The sequence below is a fragment of the Canis lupus genome, chromosome 7 (assembly GCF_003254725.2).
Source record: "Canis lupus dingo isolate Sandy chromosome 7, ASM325472v2, whole genome shotgun sequence".
In the NCBI taxonomy this organism is placed as follows: Eukaryota; Metazoa; Chordata; class Mammalia; order Carnivora; family Canidae; genus Canis; species Canis lupus.
The window spans coordinates 43,165,686-43,179,071 of NC_064249.1; the positions used below are offsets into that span (position 1 = coordinate 43,165,686).

Genomic DNA, 13,386 nt, shown 5'->3' on the forward strand with positions numbered 1-13,386 from the left:
TGTCTTGGACACCTTGGCTGGGGGTGGGTCGGGCGAGGCAGGACTTCTCCCTGAGCTGAGTCTCCGGGCATTAGGGTCACCTACCTCCTGCCCTTCCCAGTGTGGATGCCAGCCGGCTTCCTGGGCTTAGTTCTGCCCTTCAGGGAGATGGGGAAGTTTGGGGCAGGCTTTCACTTGCCTTTCAGAGAAAGCTAAGAGGAAGTGCTTTGAGGAGTACAGGTACTGGGGAGGGTCCTGAGGGTAGTGGTGGACAAGCCAGCCTGAGGCTACCCCATGCCAGCTTCCCCCAGCAAGCCCACCCCACCCCACCCCACCCCACCCCATCATCTGTGCTTTCTGTTGTCTCCACTCCCCGCTGTGAAAATCCTTTCACTGGAGAGCAGCTAAGTAAGGCCAGGGCTGGTCAGCAAGTGCTGCCCCGCAAGAGGCTTGCAGGTGGGATTCCAGGCTGGGCTGTGGGGGTGCGGGCGGCGCGGAGGAAGGGCTATGGGGGTGAGGGTGGGGGTGCAGGCGGGGACGGAGGGCTGTGGGGTGTGGGCAGGAACTTGCTTCTGTTGAGGGGTGGGTGCTGTAGATGCCCTTTGAATCATATCCTATAGACCTGGCTGCTCCCTCTCCTTCAGCTAGGGTTGACCCCGACACCCTCTGGGGACCCCCGCCCCCCTCCCCCCCCCGTGGGCTGTGGTGTTGGCCGGGACCTCGGTGTCACGGACCTGCAGCGGTCTCGCCTGCGATCCCCGCTCCACCCTGGGAACGCGGAACCCGGAACAGCCCCGAGCGGGAGGCGCGGAGGGCTGACCCCCCTCCCCCCCCCCCCCCCCCCCCCCGCCCCGGCCCGCCCCGGGGTGTGTCCTGTAGACGCGGGCGCCCTGCGGGCTTGGGTGGGGGCGCGGGAGGGGCCGGGGGCGGGGCTGGGGGGGACATCGGCGAGGGGGGGCAGGGCGGGGTTGGGGGCCTGGGGGCGGGAGGAGTGGGCTCCGGCCGCCTGCCCTCGCTCCCGGCCGCTAAAAGGCGCGCAGGCCACCGCCCGTCGGTCCCTGGACGCTCTCCCGGCCGAGCGGTGAGTCCCTGCGCGCCCAGCAGGCGCCCACCCCGGCCCCAGGGGCCCCGGGCTGCCGGGGCGTGTGCGGCTCCCCTCAGGCTCCCCAGCTTCTCCCGGGCCGCTCTCGCTGCCGTCCGGTTGGTTCCTTGGCCACCTCCCTCCTGCGGGCCTCCAGGAGCGCCTCTCCCTCCCCTCAAGCCCTGGGCTGACTCCTGATGGGGACCCCGGCGACACAGCTGTTGGGGAATGTGGGTGGGCGGGGGGGGGGGGGCTCTGGCACTGAGCAGCCTCTGCACCCCCAGCTCCCAGCCCAGTGCCCAGCCATGGCGTGCCCCCTGGATCAGGCCATTGGCCTCCTCGTGGCCATCTTCCATAAGTACTCGGGCAAGGAAGGCGACAAGAACACTCTGAGCAAGAAGGAGCTGAAGGAGCTGATCCAGAAGGAGCTGACCATTGGCCCGGTGAGTTAAGTCTCCCCTAGGCCCTAGAAGCAGGGTGAGGAGAGGGAGAGGTGCCAGGTGCATCTGACTCACAGTTACTACGTTCTGGGGACCCAGCCCACATCGTTTACTGAGACCGTTGGTCACTTCCCGATACTCGATACTCTCAGCCTGGTACCTGCCCCCAGTGAGGAGCAGGTGTGGAGAACCAGCCCAAGGTGGACTCGCATCTTTGGTGACAGGGAGAGTGCAGAGCTACTTGCATGAGTGAGGGCTGCCTGGAGGAGGAGAGGAAGAGAACCTCAGGCTCTCCTCACATTGAGTCTGGATTTCCCATTCTGTCCCGTTAGAAGCTGCAGGATGCTGACATTGCAAAGCTGATGGACGACCTGGACCGAAACAAGGACCAGGTGGTGAACTTCCAGGAGTACGTCACCTTCCTGGGGGCCTTGGCTCTGATCTATAATGATGCCCTCAAGGGCTGAGCATACAGCAGGAAGGTGGAGACACCACCCTCCATCGGGCCTGCCTAATTCAGATCCAGTGCTGGGTAACTGTTCAATAAATACCTTTCTTTGGTCAAGTCTTCCTCTGTGTCCTGGTAGCCTAGTGATTTATGTCCTGCTCTGCTTGGTTGCTGCACCAGCCATCAGAGTTTGCTCACAGTCACCTCTGGGGGTGACTTGCAAGGCCCCACACTTGGGGCCACCCTGATGAGGCCACTGCTAGGTCATAAGATGCCTTTACATGGATTCGAAAAGAGTCCCACTCTGGGCGAAGGCTCACGTGGTTCCCAGGAAAGAGGTTTCTGGGATGGGAGTGGAGAAGGAAATGGTGCCTGAACCTGGCTCTGATGGGTCTAGATTGGGGCAGAGAAAGTCCGGGTGCTGTACTTTTGGGATGTTGGTGAGGTTGGCGAGGTCTGGAGCCAAGAAAGAATTCTTGAGATTTCTTTGGTGCAAAAAGGTGGTTTTGTTAATGCACAGTGACGGGACAGTGCAATTGATTATTGAGGTTGGGGGAAGTAAAGAGAAGTTCCAGAAGGATCTTTATCAGCTAAAGTAGATTCACAGGATCCTGGGGGCATTGTTTTTGTCCAGCTAAGGCTGTTTTTCCCTCTAGCAGGGCATTGAGACAGCCGGGAGCTTCCTAGAGGAAGGTTCTGCTCTGCTGGCCTCAAGGCACTGCAGATAACAAGGGTTTTTTACATTTCCTTCTGCCTGTTCCCCTGCGTGGCTAGCCGGGGCCCTGAACCCCTGAAGACGATCGAGTTGCCTGTTTGGCCCTGGCTGTGCCGCAGTGAAGCGCAGGCAGAGAGGCCGCATCTGGCAGGCCCAGAGCCTGGCTGGAGAGGCCACCCGGGACACTGGATGGCTGCGTCCATGGCAGCTGCCCACCACCCAGTTGAAGGGGGGGCCTACTGTCTCCGTATTCAGTGTGTAAGTGTTCTTTGCATTGGGGGTGGAGGTCTGACTAGCTGGCAGCTGCAGGGGGTGCTTGGGATGGGGGGGGCAGGCTAGCCACGGCTTCTGGCCTCTGGATCAGTATTCAGTGAGCCCATCCCTGTAGCCTCAGAATGAATCACCCCAGTCATTTCATGGGAACCAAGCCTGGCTCTCAGCCCCTATCAGGGAGGATGACTAATTGAATTATTGTGTGAATCCATTGTTTGCATTTGTGGTTTCAGGGCATGGGGTGTGGGGGTAAACTGTATCTCAGGGCAATGGGGCATTTGTCACTGTTCTCTGCCCTCCAGGCCTAGTCGGAGCCAGACAAGTTCCTCTGTAAGTTCTGGGCACCTCGGAGGGAGACCACATCCTCCTTCCCCTCTTCCTCCCCCACTTCCTGGGGGCCCAACTTGGTGGAATTGTTGTCCTTCTGTACGGGCTACAATGAGTGAACAGGGGAGAAAGGGCAACGGGCTACGATGGGGAGAAAGGGCAACAAGTCCTCTAGTAACCCCTCCTGCCCCTCAGGGAGTCAGAATCACCAGCCAGGGACTCAGCCCCCACAGGCTGAAAAGCCTCATCTCAGCCTTGGCGGGGTCCTTCCAACTCCATCTGGAAAAGTACCCTCCCTGCCTGTGGGGGTGGCCCCTGGAGCATGGGGCGTTCACCCTCACCATCCTGTGGGCAGACAGCAGGGTGCTGGGGATACCGGTATGGGTTCTCTTGAACCCCAGGGGAGGAGCCTGGGGGATGGAAGCTGCCACAGCTCTGGTGCTCAGGGAGTTCCTCTCATGAAGAGGGAGACAGTATCTGGCCACCCAGGGGATGTCAGCGGCTCCAGCATCGATTCCTACATAAACAACTCAACTTTGTCTACGAGGCACCTGTGTGAGTGAGTCAGTGAAAGGAAGGCCGTTTGCAAAGTCAGAATTTGAACCTCTTCCCCTCTTTTAGGGGTGAAAAGACCTTGGTGCAAAGTGAGAGGGGGAGCTGTCTCAGCAGGTAAAGACCCCTCCCCAGGGAGGAGCTGCTCTGGCCAGGCTCAGCCCTGTGTTTCTGGGGCGCTCTGCTGGCTGGAGGACCAAGAGGCTGAAGTGAGACTACAAACATGCACAGTCCGCCTGCTGAATAAACAGGATTATTCTTTGGCTTCTGCTTCTCCACAGTAGTGGAGGGAATGGGAAAGAGGATTTAAAAATGAAAACAAACCCTGAATAAATAGCAAATCTTTTTGTTTGCTTTGGGAGTATGACAATTTTTAAAAGATTTTATTTTTCAATTATCCATAAATACAATGTGGGTCTCAAACTCACGATCCCAAGACCGAGAGTCCTATGCTCTACTGACTGGGCCAGCTAGGCAGCCCAGGGTATGATTTTAAAGGTTTTGTTTTGGAGGTGATGGTGGTGGGAGGAAGCAACATTTCCAATGCTATCTGGTGGGTGCAGTCATGTTCTTAGGGGTAGTGGATGCATGAACTATTCATTTTTATTGTATTTGACTCTGATGTAAAGTTGAAGTGAACGCTTGGAGCTCACTCTGTGAAGCGGTCTGGGCTAACAGGAGGGGAGAGGTTCCTTTTTTTTTTTTTTAAATATTTTATTTATTTATTCATGAGAGGCACAGAGAGAGAGAGAGGCAGAGACACAGGTAGAGGGAGAAACAGGCTTCATGCAGGGACCCCGATGTGGGACTCGAACCGGGTCACCAGGATCACACCCTGGGCTGAAGGTGGCGCTAAACTGCTGAGCCACCGGAGCTGCCCAAGGGGAGAGGTTCTGATGGGAGTCTAGGTCACCCATGGGTGGGACAGTGGAAGTGGCAGTGTGACCTCATTCACCTAGCTCAGGGTCCTTTCCCGTTTGCTGTGTATAATTGATGTTAATTCTTCTACCTCATGGCCCTGCATGAAGCTGCTGTGTTTGTGAGCTGGGGTGGGCCCAGGAAGGGGAGAGGACTGAGTCACAGAATGGAGCTCTCTGTTCCTTGCCCAGCAAATCTGGAATTAGTAAGAATAAGGCCACCTTACTTTGGTGTAGCACTTTTGTTTTTACCAGACACTTTAACATCCATTGTCTTTTGTAATCCTCAGAAGACCTGCATGTGCTATGGGTTATCAGCCCCATTTGAGTGAAAAGGGAGGTAAGAGCCTCTACTTGGGCATGGGATCAGAGCTGGGCCTTCCCCAGCCCCTCGTCAGTGCACAAGTGTGCCTTTAAAAAAATTTTTTTTTCTTTATTTAAGCCATCTCTATCCCCCACAGGGGGCTCAAATGCACGACCCAGAGGACAAGAGTTGCGTACTGTTCCAACTGAGCCAGCCAGGTGCCCCTAGTGTGCATCTTATCATGACATAGTTTGGCCATTCTTTCTTCATCTTTTTTTCTACATGTCTTAATTACATATTGAGAGTATACGAAATGATTTGTAGAACACATCTAAGATGTAAGAATCATGGCACAAAACCCTTGACTGTTACCTTTACCTTTCAACCTCTTGGATGGCCTTCCCCATCCTATCTCCTTCCCTCCAAGTGGAATCACTGTCTGGTCTCTGTGTTCATCCTTTCTTTCTTTTTCTTTCTTTCTTTCTTTCTTTCTTTCTTTCTTTCTTCTTTCTTTCTTTCTTTTCTTTCTTTCTTTTCCTTCCTTTCCCTTTTTTTTTCTTAAGGTTTTACCCATTTATTTGACGAGAGAGGGAGAGAGAGAGAGAGAAAGAGAGAGAGCACAAGCAGGGGGAGCAGCAGAGGGAGAGGGAGAAACAGGTTTCCCACTGAGCAAGGAGGCCAACATGGGGGCTCGATCTCAGGATCCTGAGATCATGACCTGAGGCAAGGCAGATGCTCAACCACTGAACCATTACTATTCTGATCCAAATAAGTATATAAAATTAGTCCCAGGGTGGCTCAGTCTGTGAAGCATCTGCCTTCAGCTCAGGTCATGATCCTGGGGTCCTGGGACCAAGCCCCAGGTTGGGCTCCCTGGTCAATGAGGAGTCTGCTTCTCCCTCTGCCCCTCCCCCTGCTTGTGCTCTCTCTCTTTCTTTCTCTCAGATAAATAAATGAAATCTTAAAAAAATAAATTGATCAAATTAATAAAAATCATACAAAAAGTAAATGCTTTACAAAAATAAAGAAAATTAACTTTGAAAGTGAAGGTGAAATGATATCTTAAAGAAAGCACCATCTTCATCACTGGAGCTGTTTTTGGGCTGTGGTGTGTCCTCTGCTGCTGGAAACACTGATTCTACACTCAGGTCAACAGGTGGGGGTGGCTGACACCATCTTCACATAATCCCATTTCTTTTCTTTTCTTTTTTTTTTTTTTAAGATTTTATTTATTTATTCATGAGAGACACAGAGAGAGGCAGAGACACAGGCAGCGGGAGAAGCAGGCTTCATGCGGGAAGCCTGATGTGGGACTCGATCCCAGATCCCAGGATCAAGACCTGAGTCGAAGGCAGATGCTCAACCGCTGAACTGCCGAGGTGTCCCACATAATCCCATTTCTTGTTTGATCAATGAGATGCTTTTGAATTTTTTTCGAGGCATGTAGTCTGTTGTTAATCATAAGCTATATAGTTTCTGTATTGAAAAATATCTATTTGCTTTGTCTCCCTTAATTACTTCATTTATGGATAGAGATTCCAATTCAGAGTAACTAGTATTAGTTTCAGCGCTGAAATGTCCATCCATCATCACCTGCTCAGAGATAAGAATAATTCTTGAGGTGGGGACTTTGCTTGTTGATTGGCATTTTCTTTCTCCTCTTATAGATTATGAAGGTGTAGAAGAATGCTTTCTAATAGAGTGATCTTTGATTTGAAGTTTTATTTTTTTTAATTTTTATTTTATTTATTTATTTATTTTTAAAGATCTCATTTATTTATTCATGAAAGACACAGAGAGAGAGGCAGAGACACAGGCAGAGGGAGAAGCAGGCTCCATGCTGGGAGCCCGACGCGGGACTCAATCCCGGGTCTCCAGGATCGTGCCCTGGGCCAAAGGCAGGCGCCAAATGGCGGAGCCACCCAGGGATCCCCTGATTTGAAGTTTTAATATCATCTATAATTCTTAGGAACATCTCAATATATAAAGGATTAAAATTTCAGACTTTAAAAAATACTGAAGTAGCATTGCTATACCAACAAAGATGCTAATGTTTGATCCCTAAAAATTGTACAATATAGCAGAATTCTGAAATACAGAAAACAGTCATTGTAATCATTTATTCCCTAAAACAAGCAACAGTCACATTCCCAACTAAGCAAGATGCCTGCATCCACTCTCAGTCTCTTGGGGGAGGGAAGATGTTTACAGTCTGCCCTGAGCAAACTGCCTCCAGAAATGGGTCAAATTCCTTAATGCATCCCCCGCAAAGATAAACAAATATTTCTGTTTTCTTACCAAATCTTCCTAAGTGTATAATTACCTTTTCAGTGACAGCACACAGCTCCTTCCTGTTGACGTCCCTTTATTTCAGACATCTAGATCATTTCTGGGTGTCCATTTCTCCAACCAGTCACAGATTACGTGGGCGTAAATAAATATTCTCATAAACACAGTGTTTACTTGGGAGTTAGTCTCAAGAGTATGAGTCATTACCAGAAAAAGTCAGTTCTGTGGCATAAGTCCAGCTCCAGTTTATTATTGTATGTTCTGAGAAGTGTCCTTATGCACAGCTCAGAGCCACAGCTTTAGTTTAGGAACACACAAATGTGTGATCCAGAGCTCGATCAGGAAATTACTGACTTTGGTAAGTAAAACTTCTCCAAGAAACTGGGAAAAGCCTCTAAAACAAACTGTGTGTGTGCATGTGCATATGTTTGTGTGTGTGTGTTTCCCCATCCTTTGTCCCCAGTTTGGGGAAAAATTGTACGCACTCCTCCTTCTGTGCTCCCATTCAAGGGTTAGAGCACAGGGTTGGGAATGAGTGACCTGGGGGATCAGGCTGCACTGGGGCCTGGAACCCAGGCGCTTCCACGGGAGAGAGGCTCTGAGCAACCTGGTGATGGTCTCGTTGCCAGTCCTTTGGCTGCTCCGCTCAGTGCCATCTGTCCCCTGGGAGTGCCCTGAGAGGCCTGAGGTAGCATGATTGCCATGGACAGCCTGGCAGATGGCCAGATCTTTGGACACTGGCTGGCTGGAGCAGAAACCAGAGCATTCTGCTCCTCTTTAGGGATGTGCCACACAATGCTAGTGACTGCAGCCCCACAGGGTAAGGAAAAAGTTGAATTAGACATCTTGGCCTTAGTTCTCCTACATTGCTGTCAAATTTGTCTTTGTTTAAAATCATACCAGCTTCTACTATGGATTGAATGCAGTTCCCTCCTCCCCCATTCCTATACTGAAGTCCTAATCTCCAATGTGATGGTACCTAGAGAGGTGGAGCCTGTGGGATGTGATCAGGTTTGGGAGAGGTCATCAGAGTGGAGCCCTTGGAGCCCCTGTGGGACGCCTGGGTGGCTCAGTGGTTGAGTGTCTGCCTTTGGCTCAGGGCATGATCCTGGAGTTCCGGGATCGAGTCTTGCATCGGGCTCCCCGCAGGGAAACTGCTTCTTTCTCTGCCTATATCTCTGCCTCTCTTTCTATGTCTCTCATGAATAAATAAATAAAATCTTATAAAAAGAGAGAGAGGGAGAGAGAATGGAGCCCTTGTGATAGACTTGCTGCTCTCTGCAAGTAGAAAGGAGGGGAGGGCTGCTCACATACCAGACACTTGTGTGGTCTGATCTTGCCAAGTTCATGCAATCCCCTGTGTTTCCTGGTAGCCCACTCAGGTTATCCTTTATGATATATCGGATCCCAGGCACAGGTAAGAGCTCCCACAGTCCTCTATGCCCGTCCTTATCACATGAGAGTGTGACAATCCTTCTGCAAGCCTGACCACTTCCAGCTCCAGCCCCTCTCCTGATACCCACTGTGAGCTATTCAGGGCCACGGACCATGTCATCCTCATGTTTGTTGAGCACAGGGCCTACTACACAATAGGTGTTTGATGAATCTTTGTTGAAGGGATGAACTCCTTTCCACCCTGGAGAGTGTGGTGGGTTGGAGGCAGGACCTAGGGGTGGGGTTTTCACGTGGGACTGCAGTCCCACAAAGCCCCACAAACCCATCAGTCATCATTTCAGGAACACAGTGAGGGTTCATTCTTGCTGCTGAGGGGTTGGTGGGCAGGCCCAGCTCTGGTGGGCACACAGGGTGCTCTGTGCCTTTACCCGACATGGTGCTTGCCTTAATGCAGGCACTTACTATTATAATCAGCTCAATGAGTGCATGGGACTTGTGAGGTGCAGTGGACCAGCCTGTCCCCTCCAAGTGTTCTCCAATAACCCCTTCTTGGCCACCGTTTTTCTCTACCCCTGAATGAAATCCTTCTGGTCTCATAGCCTTTCCGTCTTCAGATGGGAAAAGCCCCAGTCAGAGGTTCCCCCACCCCTGGTCTTGGGGAAGCTGCCATGGGAGAGGGTGAGGGCAGCATCTTCACGGGTGCCTCCTTCCTGCTCCCTGGGAGCTTTGGCCCTCCAGGCAGGTGAGAGGAGAAAGTGAGACCACAAAGTTCTCTCTTCCCAATGTATTTATAATCTGGCCTTGGCATCCTCATTGGGTGGTGGGAGTAATTCTTGTGGGTTTCTCAGAGCTGCCCCTGGTTTCCAACAAAAGTCTCCACAGACTCTTCACTGGGGCCACCCTGTCTGGTAGGCCATCCCCCTTCTGTGGGGGTGCACATGTGGCTGCATGTCCTGAGCAGCCACCCGGCTACTGGGGTTGCAGCCACACCTGGAGACACTTCTCCCCATCTGCTGCTGCGCAGGACACTTCTTCCCTGTAGGTCTTGGCTGTGAGTCAGGAATCACTGCTGGTGGGTGCCAGTTCCGTAGGACACAGCCCGAGCTCTCTGAGTGGCTCTCGCCTGGGTTAGGGAGAGGGGAAGCACCCTGCCCTCACCCTCCATGGGGTGTGCGGTGGGGAACGAGGACACACCCTGCCAGCATCCCAGTTTACTCGTCTCTCTGAGCACCTCAGCCTTCCCTACCCTTGAGGTGAGGGATGGATCAAGTCACCTCCTGCCTTGAAGGTGGTTGTGTAGACATATAACAGCCTTGTTCTCAGCTTTGAGGTCACAGTGAGGGAGACAGCACCCTGTTAGTTTAGGTTTGTGGAATGAACACATGCACAGCTGAACTTAGTGTCCAGAGTGACAGGCCTGTCACCAGCAGAACTGTGGCTGTGCAGGTGGAGACGTGAGCCCTAGCTCTCGCCTTGCCTGGCATGTGTTTTTGGGAACACCACTTCCTCTCTTTCACAGTTGTCTCCTCTCTAAAATCAGGATAATTGCGGAGCCCACCATACGGTGGTGAGGTAGACCAGGGCTGCCCACAGGGATGTCCCAACTCTGGCAGAGCTTTTGGTGCTGGTGTCACTTGTCCTCGGTGGGAGGGGGGTAGGTAGCAGATGAGAGTGAGGCGGGCGGCTCAGGTTTCTTGGTTTGGCTGGAATCCTCAGGAGGAGGATGTCTGGGAGGTGGGTTCATGGTGAGGGATTCAGAGGAGGGTGAGGCTGGTTTCTGGCCCCTGGGCAGGAGGCTGTTGGAGAAGACAGGTCCCTGCCGAGGTTGCTCCTACCTACCTGTCCTTGAGGATGCTCGCTCAGTCTGCTTGGGGACAACTTGCCCTGTGGGCTTTCACCAGTGTATGTGTGTGTGTGTGTGTGTGTGTGTGTGTGCAGGGAGGGGAGTCCTGCATCCCTGAGAACTAGTCCAGTTCTTTTCTCCCCATGGGGTCACCTCTCCTCTCTGGCTGGGCGGTGCAGTGACCCGGGCTTTGGCCTGGGCAGCTGACGCATGTGCTCTTGTGGTTTTCTTGCAAACATTTCTGCAACCCCCTTCCTTGTCTTGGAAGTGGACACTTTATTTCATGATAGCTGCACAGAGCTAGTGAGTCAACGGGGACCAGGTTATTGGTATGGAAGGGCTCGGGAAGTTCAGAGTTCCCCGCGAAGGCCCATGGAGGCCAGTCGGTCCTTGGTGTTACTGCCGCCTTCACGTCCAGCCACACCGTCTGACCACTGCCCCTTCCCCACCGCCACCTCAACCCAGTGGTGCTCCAAGACATACTGCCTTACTCTTGCCTGCCCCACCGTGGGCATGGCTGCTCCCTCAGCACTGCTCCTGGTGCCGATGGCCTTGGCCAGCCTGCTGTGCCCAGTCCTTCCTGGCACGGTCACAGAGGAGGCACTTGATGGACAGTGGCCGACTGGCCATCCTGACCCAGCTACAGTGTGGCTCCACCTGGGTGAGTGATGCAGCAAGACAGGGCTCATCGTCAGGAAGAAATTATATCTGGATGCTGGAGTTAGATCCAGGTGATGTGGTTTCCTAAAGGCAGTTTCTGAAACTGTGCTGGAGTTTCAGTACGACAAGTTTGAGAACATGAGGGAGAAGTGAGGAAACTATTTGGAGGACATCCTCAGCCTGACATTCTCTGGAATGTTCTGTGGAAGTGGAGTTCTCTGGGTCTTTTTTTTTTTTTTTTTTTTTTTAATTTATTTATGATAGGCACACAGTGAGAGAGAGAGGCAGAGACACAGGCAGAGGGAGAAGCAGGCTCCATGCACCGGGAGCCTGACGTGGGATTCGATCCCGGGTCTCCAGGATAGCGCCCTGGGCCAAAGGCAGGCGCTAAACCGCTGCGCCACCCAGGGATCCCTTCTCTGGGTCTTTTGCTATAAATATAAACTTTACATCAGTGAGGTGTCAGAATGCTCTTTTTTTCTAAGCTTCAAACCCAGCTTTTTTTTTTTTTTTTTTAAGATTTTATTTATTCGGGATCCCTGGGTGGCTCAGTGGTTGAGCGTCTGCCTTTGGCTCAGGGCAAATCCCAGTTTGGGGATCGAGTCCCACATCGGGCTCCCTGCATGGAGCCTGCTTCTCCCTCTGCCTGTGTTTCTGCCTCTCTCTGTGTATCTCATGAATAAATAAATAAAATCTTAAAAAAAGAGATTTTGTTTATTCATTTGGGAGAGAGAGAGAGAGAAAGAGGAGAGAGAGAGAGAAAGAGGAGAGAGAGAGAGAAAGAGAGAGAGAGAGAAAGAGAGTGCACAAGCAGGGGAAGCCAGAGGAAAAGATGGAGAAGCAGATTCCCTGCTGAGCAGGGAGACAGACCTATGTGGGACTCAATCCCAGGACCCTGAGACCATGACCCAAGCCGAAGGCAGATGCTTCACTGACTGAGCCACCCAGGTACCACAAATATTTTTTAAATAAATGAAATAGTATCAAGAATATGCTTGCAGCTTGTATGTATAGTGACTTGATTTTTTTTGTTAAATTGCTTCTCATATGAAAATATATAGAAAATAACTCTGCAAGGAGATACCTCTGGATGCTGAAACTATGTTAGGCCACCATGTTTTATGATCTCATTTTCAATGAATAGGCATTACTTTTTAAACCAGTGATATAAAACTAGTTTTATTTTGAAAAGCAAAAGTTAGAGAGATAGGGCACAGAAATCATGGAAGCAGTGGGGTTGATGGAGGCAAGCAGGATTTCATGTGTTTCTGGGGAAGATCAGGAGTTTCCTGGTAAGGCTGGAGTAAGGTCCCAGGATGGAAGAAGATGCCAGATAGTCCCAGGGACAATGACTGGGACAGAACCCAAATCTGAGGAAGTTTGGGGGTGGAACTGAGGCAGATATAAGAGTGGGCTTATGACCTGGCAGTCCTGTGGCCACTCTCCCAGGGCAGTGAGTGAACTAGGTGAGGCTGAGGGTGAACACCCTCCCCTCAACCGTTGTCTGATTCAAGGCTCATTTTTCTTTAGTATTGCTCATATTTATTCCTGCAAGTTTTAGTGCTGATCTTCAGTTCTTCAGAGACCCATTGGTAATTAATTCATGAATGAAGGCCTCTCCAGGACAATTTAATCCATTGTCATTGCTAACACAAGTTTTCCTTATCTCCAATTCAGAGAGAAATGGAAGGTATATCAACTAAAATAATATTAAAAAGTATAAAACTGGGCCAGAAGATAGATGAGGTAAGCTTGGACATGTTGGTGAACCATAAATCAAGAATTCTGTCAAGGGCTCATGAGGTTATATAATAAGGTAAAAGAGTCAGCTATTTATAAAGACAAATGAATATGTGAAAATCCATGTATTCCTAAGGATGAGAAAAAAGGAAGGAGGAAGGGATAGACAGATGATGGGGGGTGGGGGTGGGGACACAGCCTTAATGAATGCCAGGATGTCATTGGTGGTCGTCAGCGTCCTCAACTCACTTCTCTGGAAATTGTGATTAAAGAGAAGGAATTAAGCATTTCTTCTGCTTCTCTGCTATGAGCTGCTGTGTTTCAGAATAACCAAATAGCCCACTTGTGGAGGGAAAGTTCTTCCATTCAAAGAATTAAAGATAGGGGATCCCTGGGTGGCGCAGCGGTTTAGCGCCTGCCTTT

At 51.3% G+C, this 13,386-nt stretch overlaps 2 protein-coding genes across 5 annotated transcripts in view; both read left to right on the top strand.

The window, feature by feature from the left end:
• Window positions 1–202: 202 nt before the first annotated feature.
• On the top strand, window positions 203–2,070 carry S100A6 (S100 calcium binding protein A6). 3 transcript variants are annotated; one of them, XM_049112656.1, is made up of 3 exons: window positions 203–435; window positions 1,345–1,503; window positions 1,833–2,070. In XM_049112656.1, exons 2-3 carry the CDS (start codon window positions 1,366–1,368, stop codon window positions 1,965–1,967), a joined length of 273 nt encoding a protein of 90 aa, XP_048968613.1. In that variant the 5' UTR covers window positions 203–435; window positions 1,345–1,365; the 3' UTR covers window positions 1,968–2,070. The 3 variants fall into 3 exon arrangements, with proteins under 3 accessions (XP_048968613.1, XP_025284722.1, XP_048968612.1); XM_025428937.2 differs by lacking the exon at window positions 203–435 and adding an exon at window positions 839–1,060; XM_049112655.1 differs by lacking the exon at window positions 203–435 and adding an exon at window positions 991–1,179.
• A 56-nt stretch (window positions 2,071–2,126) lies between these two features.
• The window catches only part of LOC112647766 (protein S100-A15A-like), a 34,336-nt gene continuing 23,076 nt past the window's right edge, over window positions 2,127–13,386 (top strand). The window contains exon 1 of one of the 2 annotated variants that reach the window (XM_025428935.3): window positions 2,127–2,921. Coding sequence is in view for 1 of the 2 variants with exons in the window: in XM_025428934.3 (XP_025284719.1) it covers window positions 7,644–7,683 (40 nt within the window). In the remaining variant the exon portion in view is untranslated. Of the gene's footprint in view, window positions 2,922–2,985; window positions 7,684–13,386 lie in introns of those variants that run through there. The other variant, XM_025428934.3, reaches the window with a different exon arrangement.

Coding starts and splice junctions, on each gene's coding strand:
- S100A6 (XM_049112656.1), top strand. CDS start 1,366: ATGGCGTGCCCCCTGGATCAGGCCATTGGCCTCCTCGTGGCCATCTTC. Junction 1,504..1,832: donor AGGAGCTGACCATTGGCCCG/GTGAGTTAAGTC, acceptor CTGTCCCGTTAG/AAGCTGCAGGATGCTGACAT.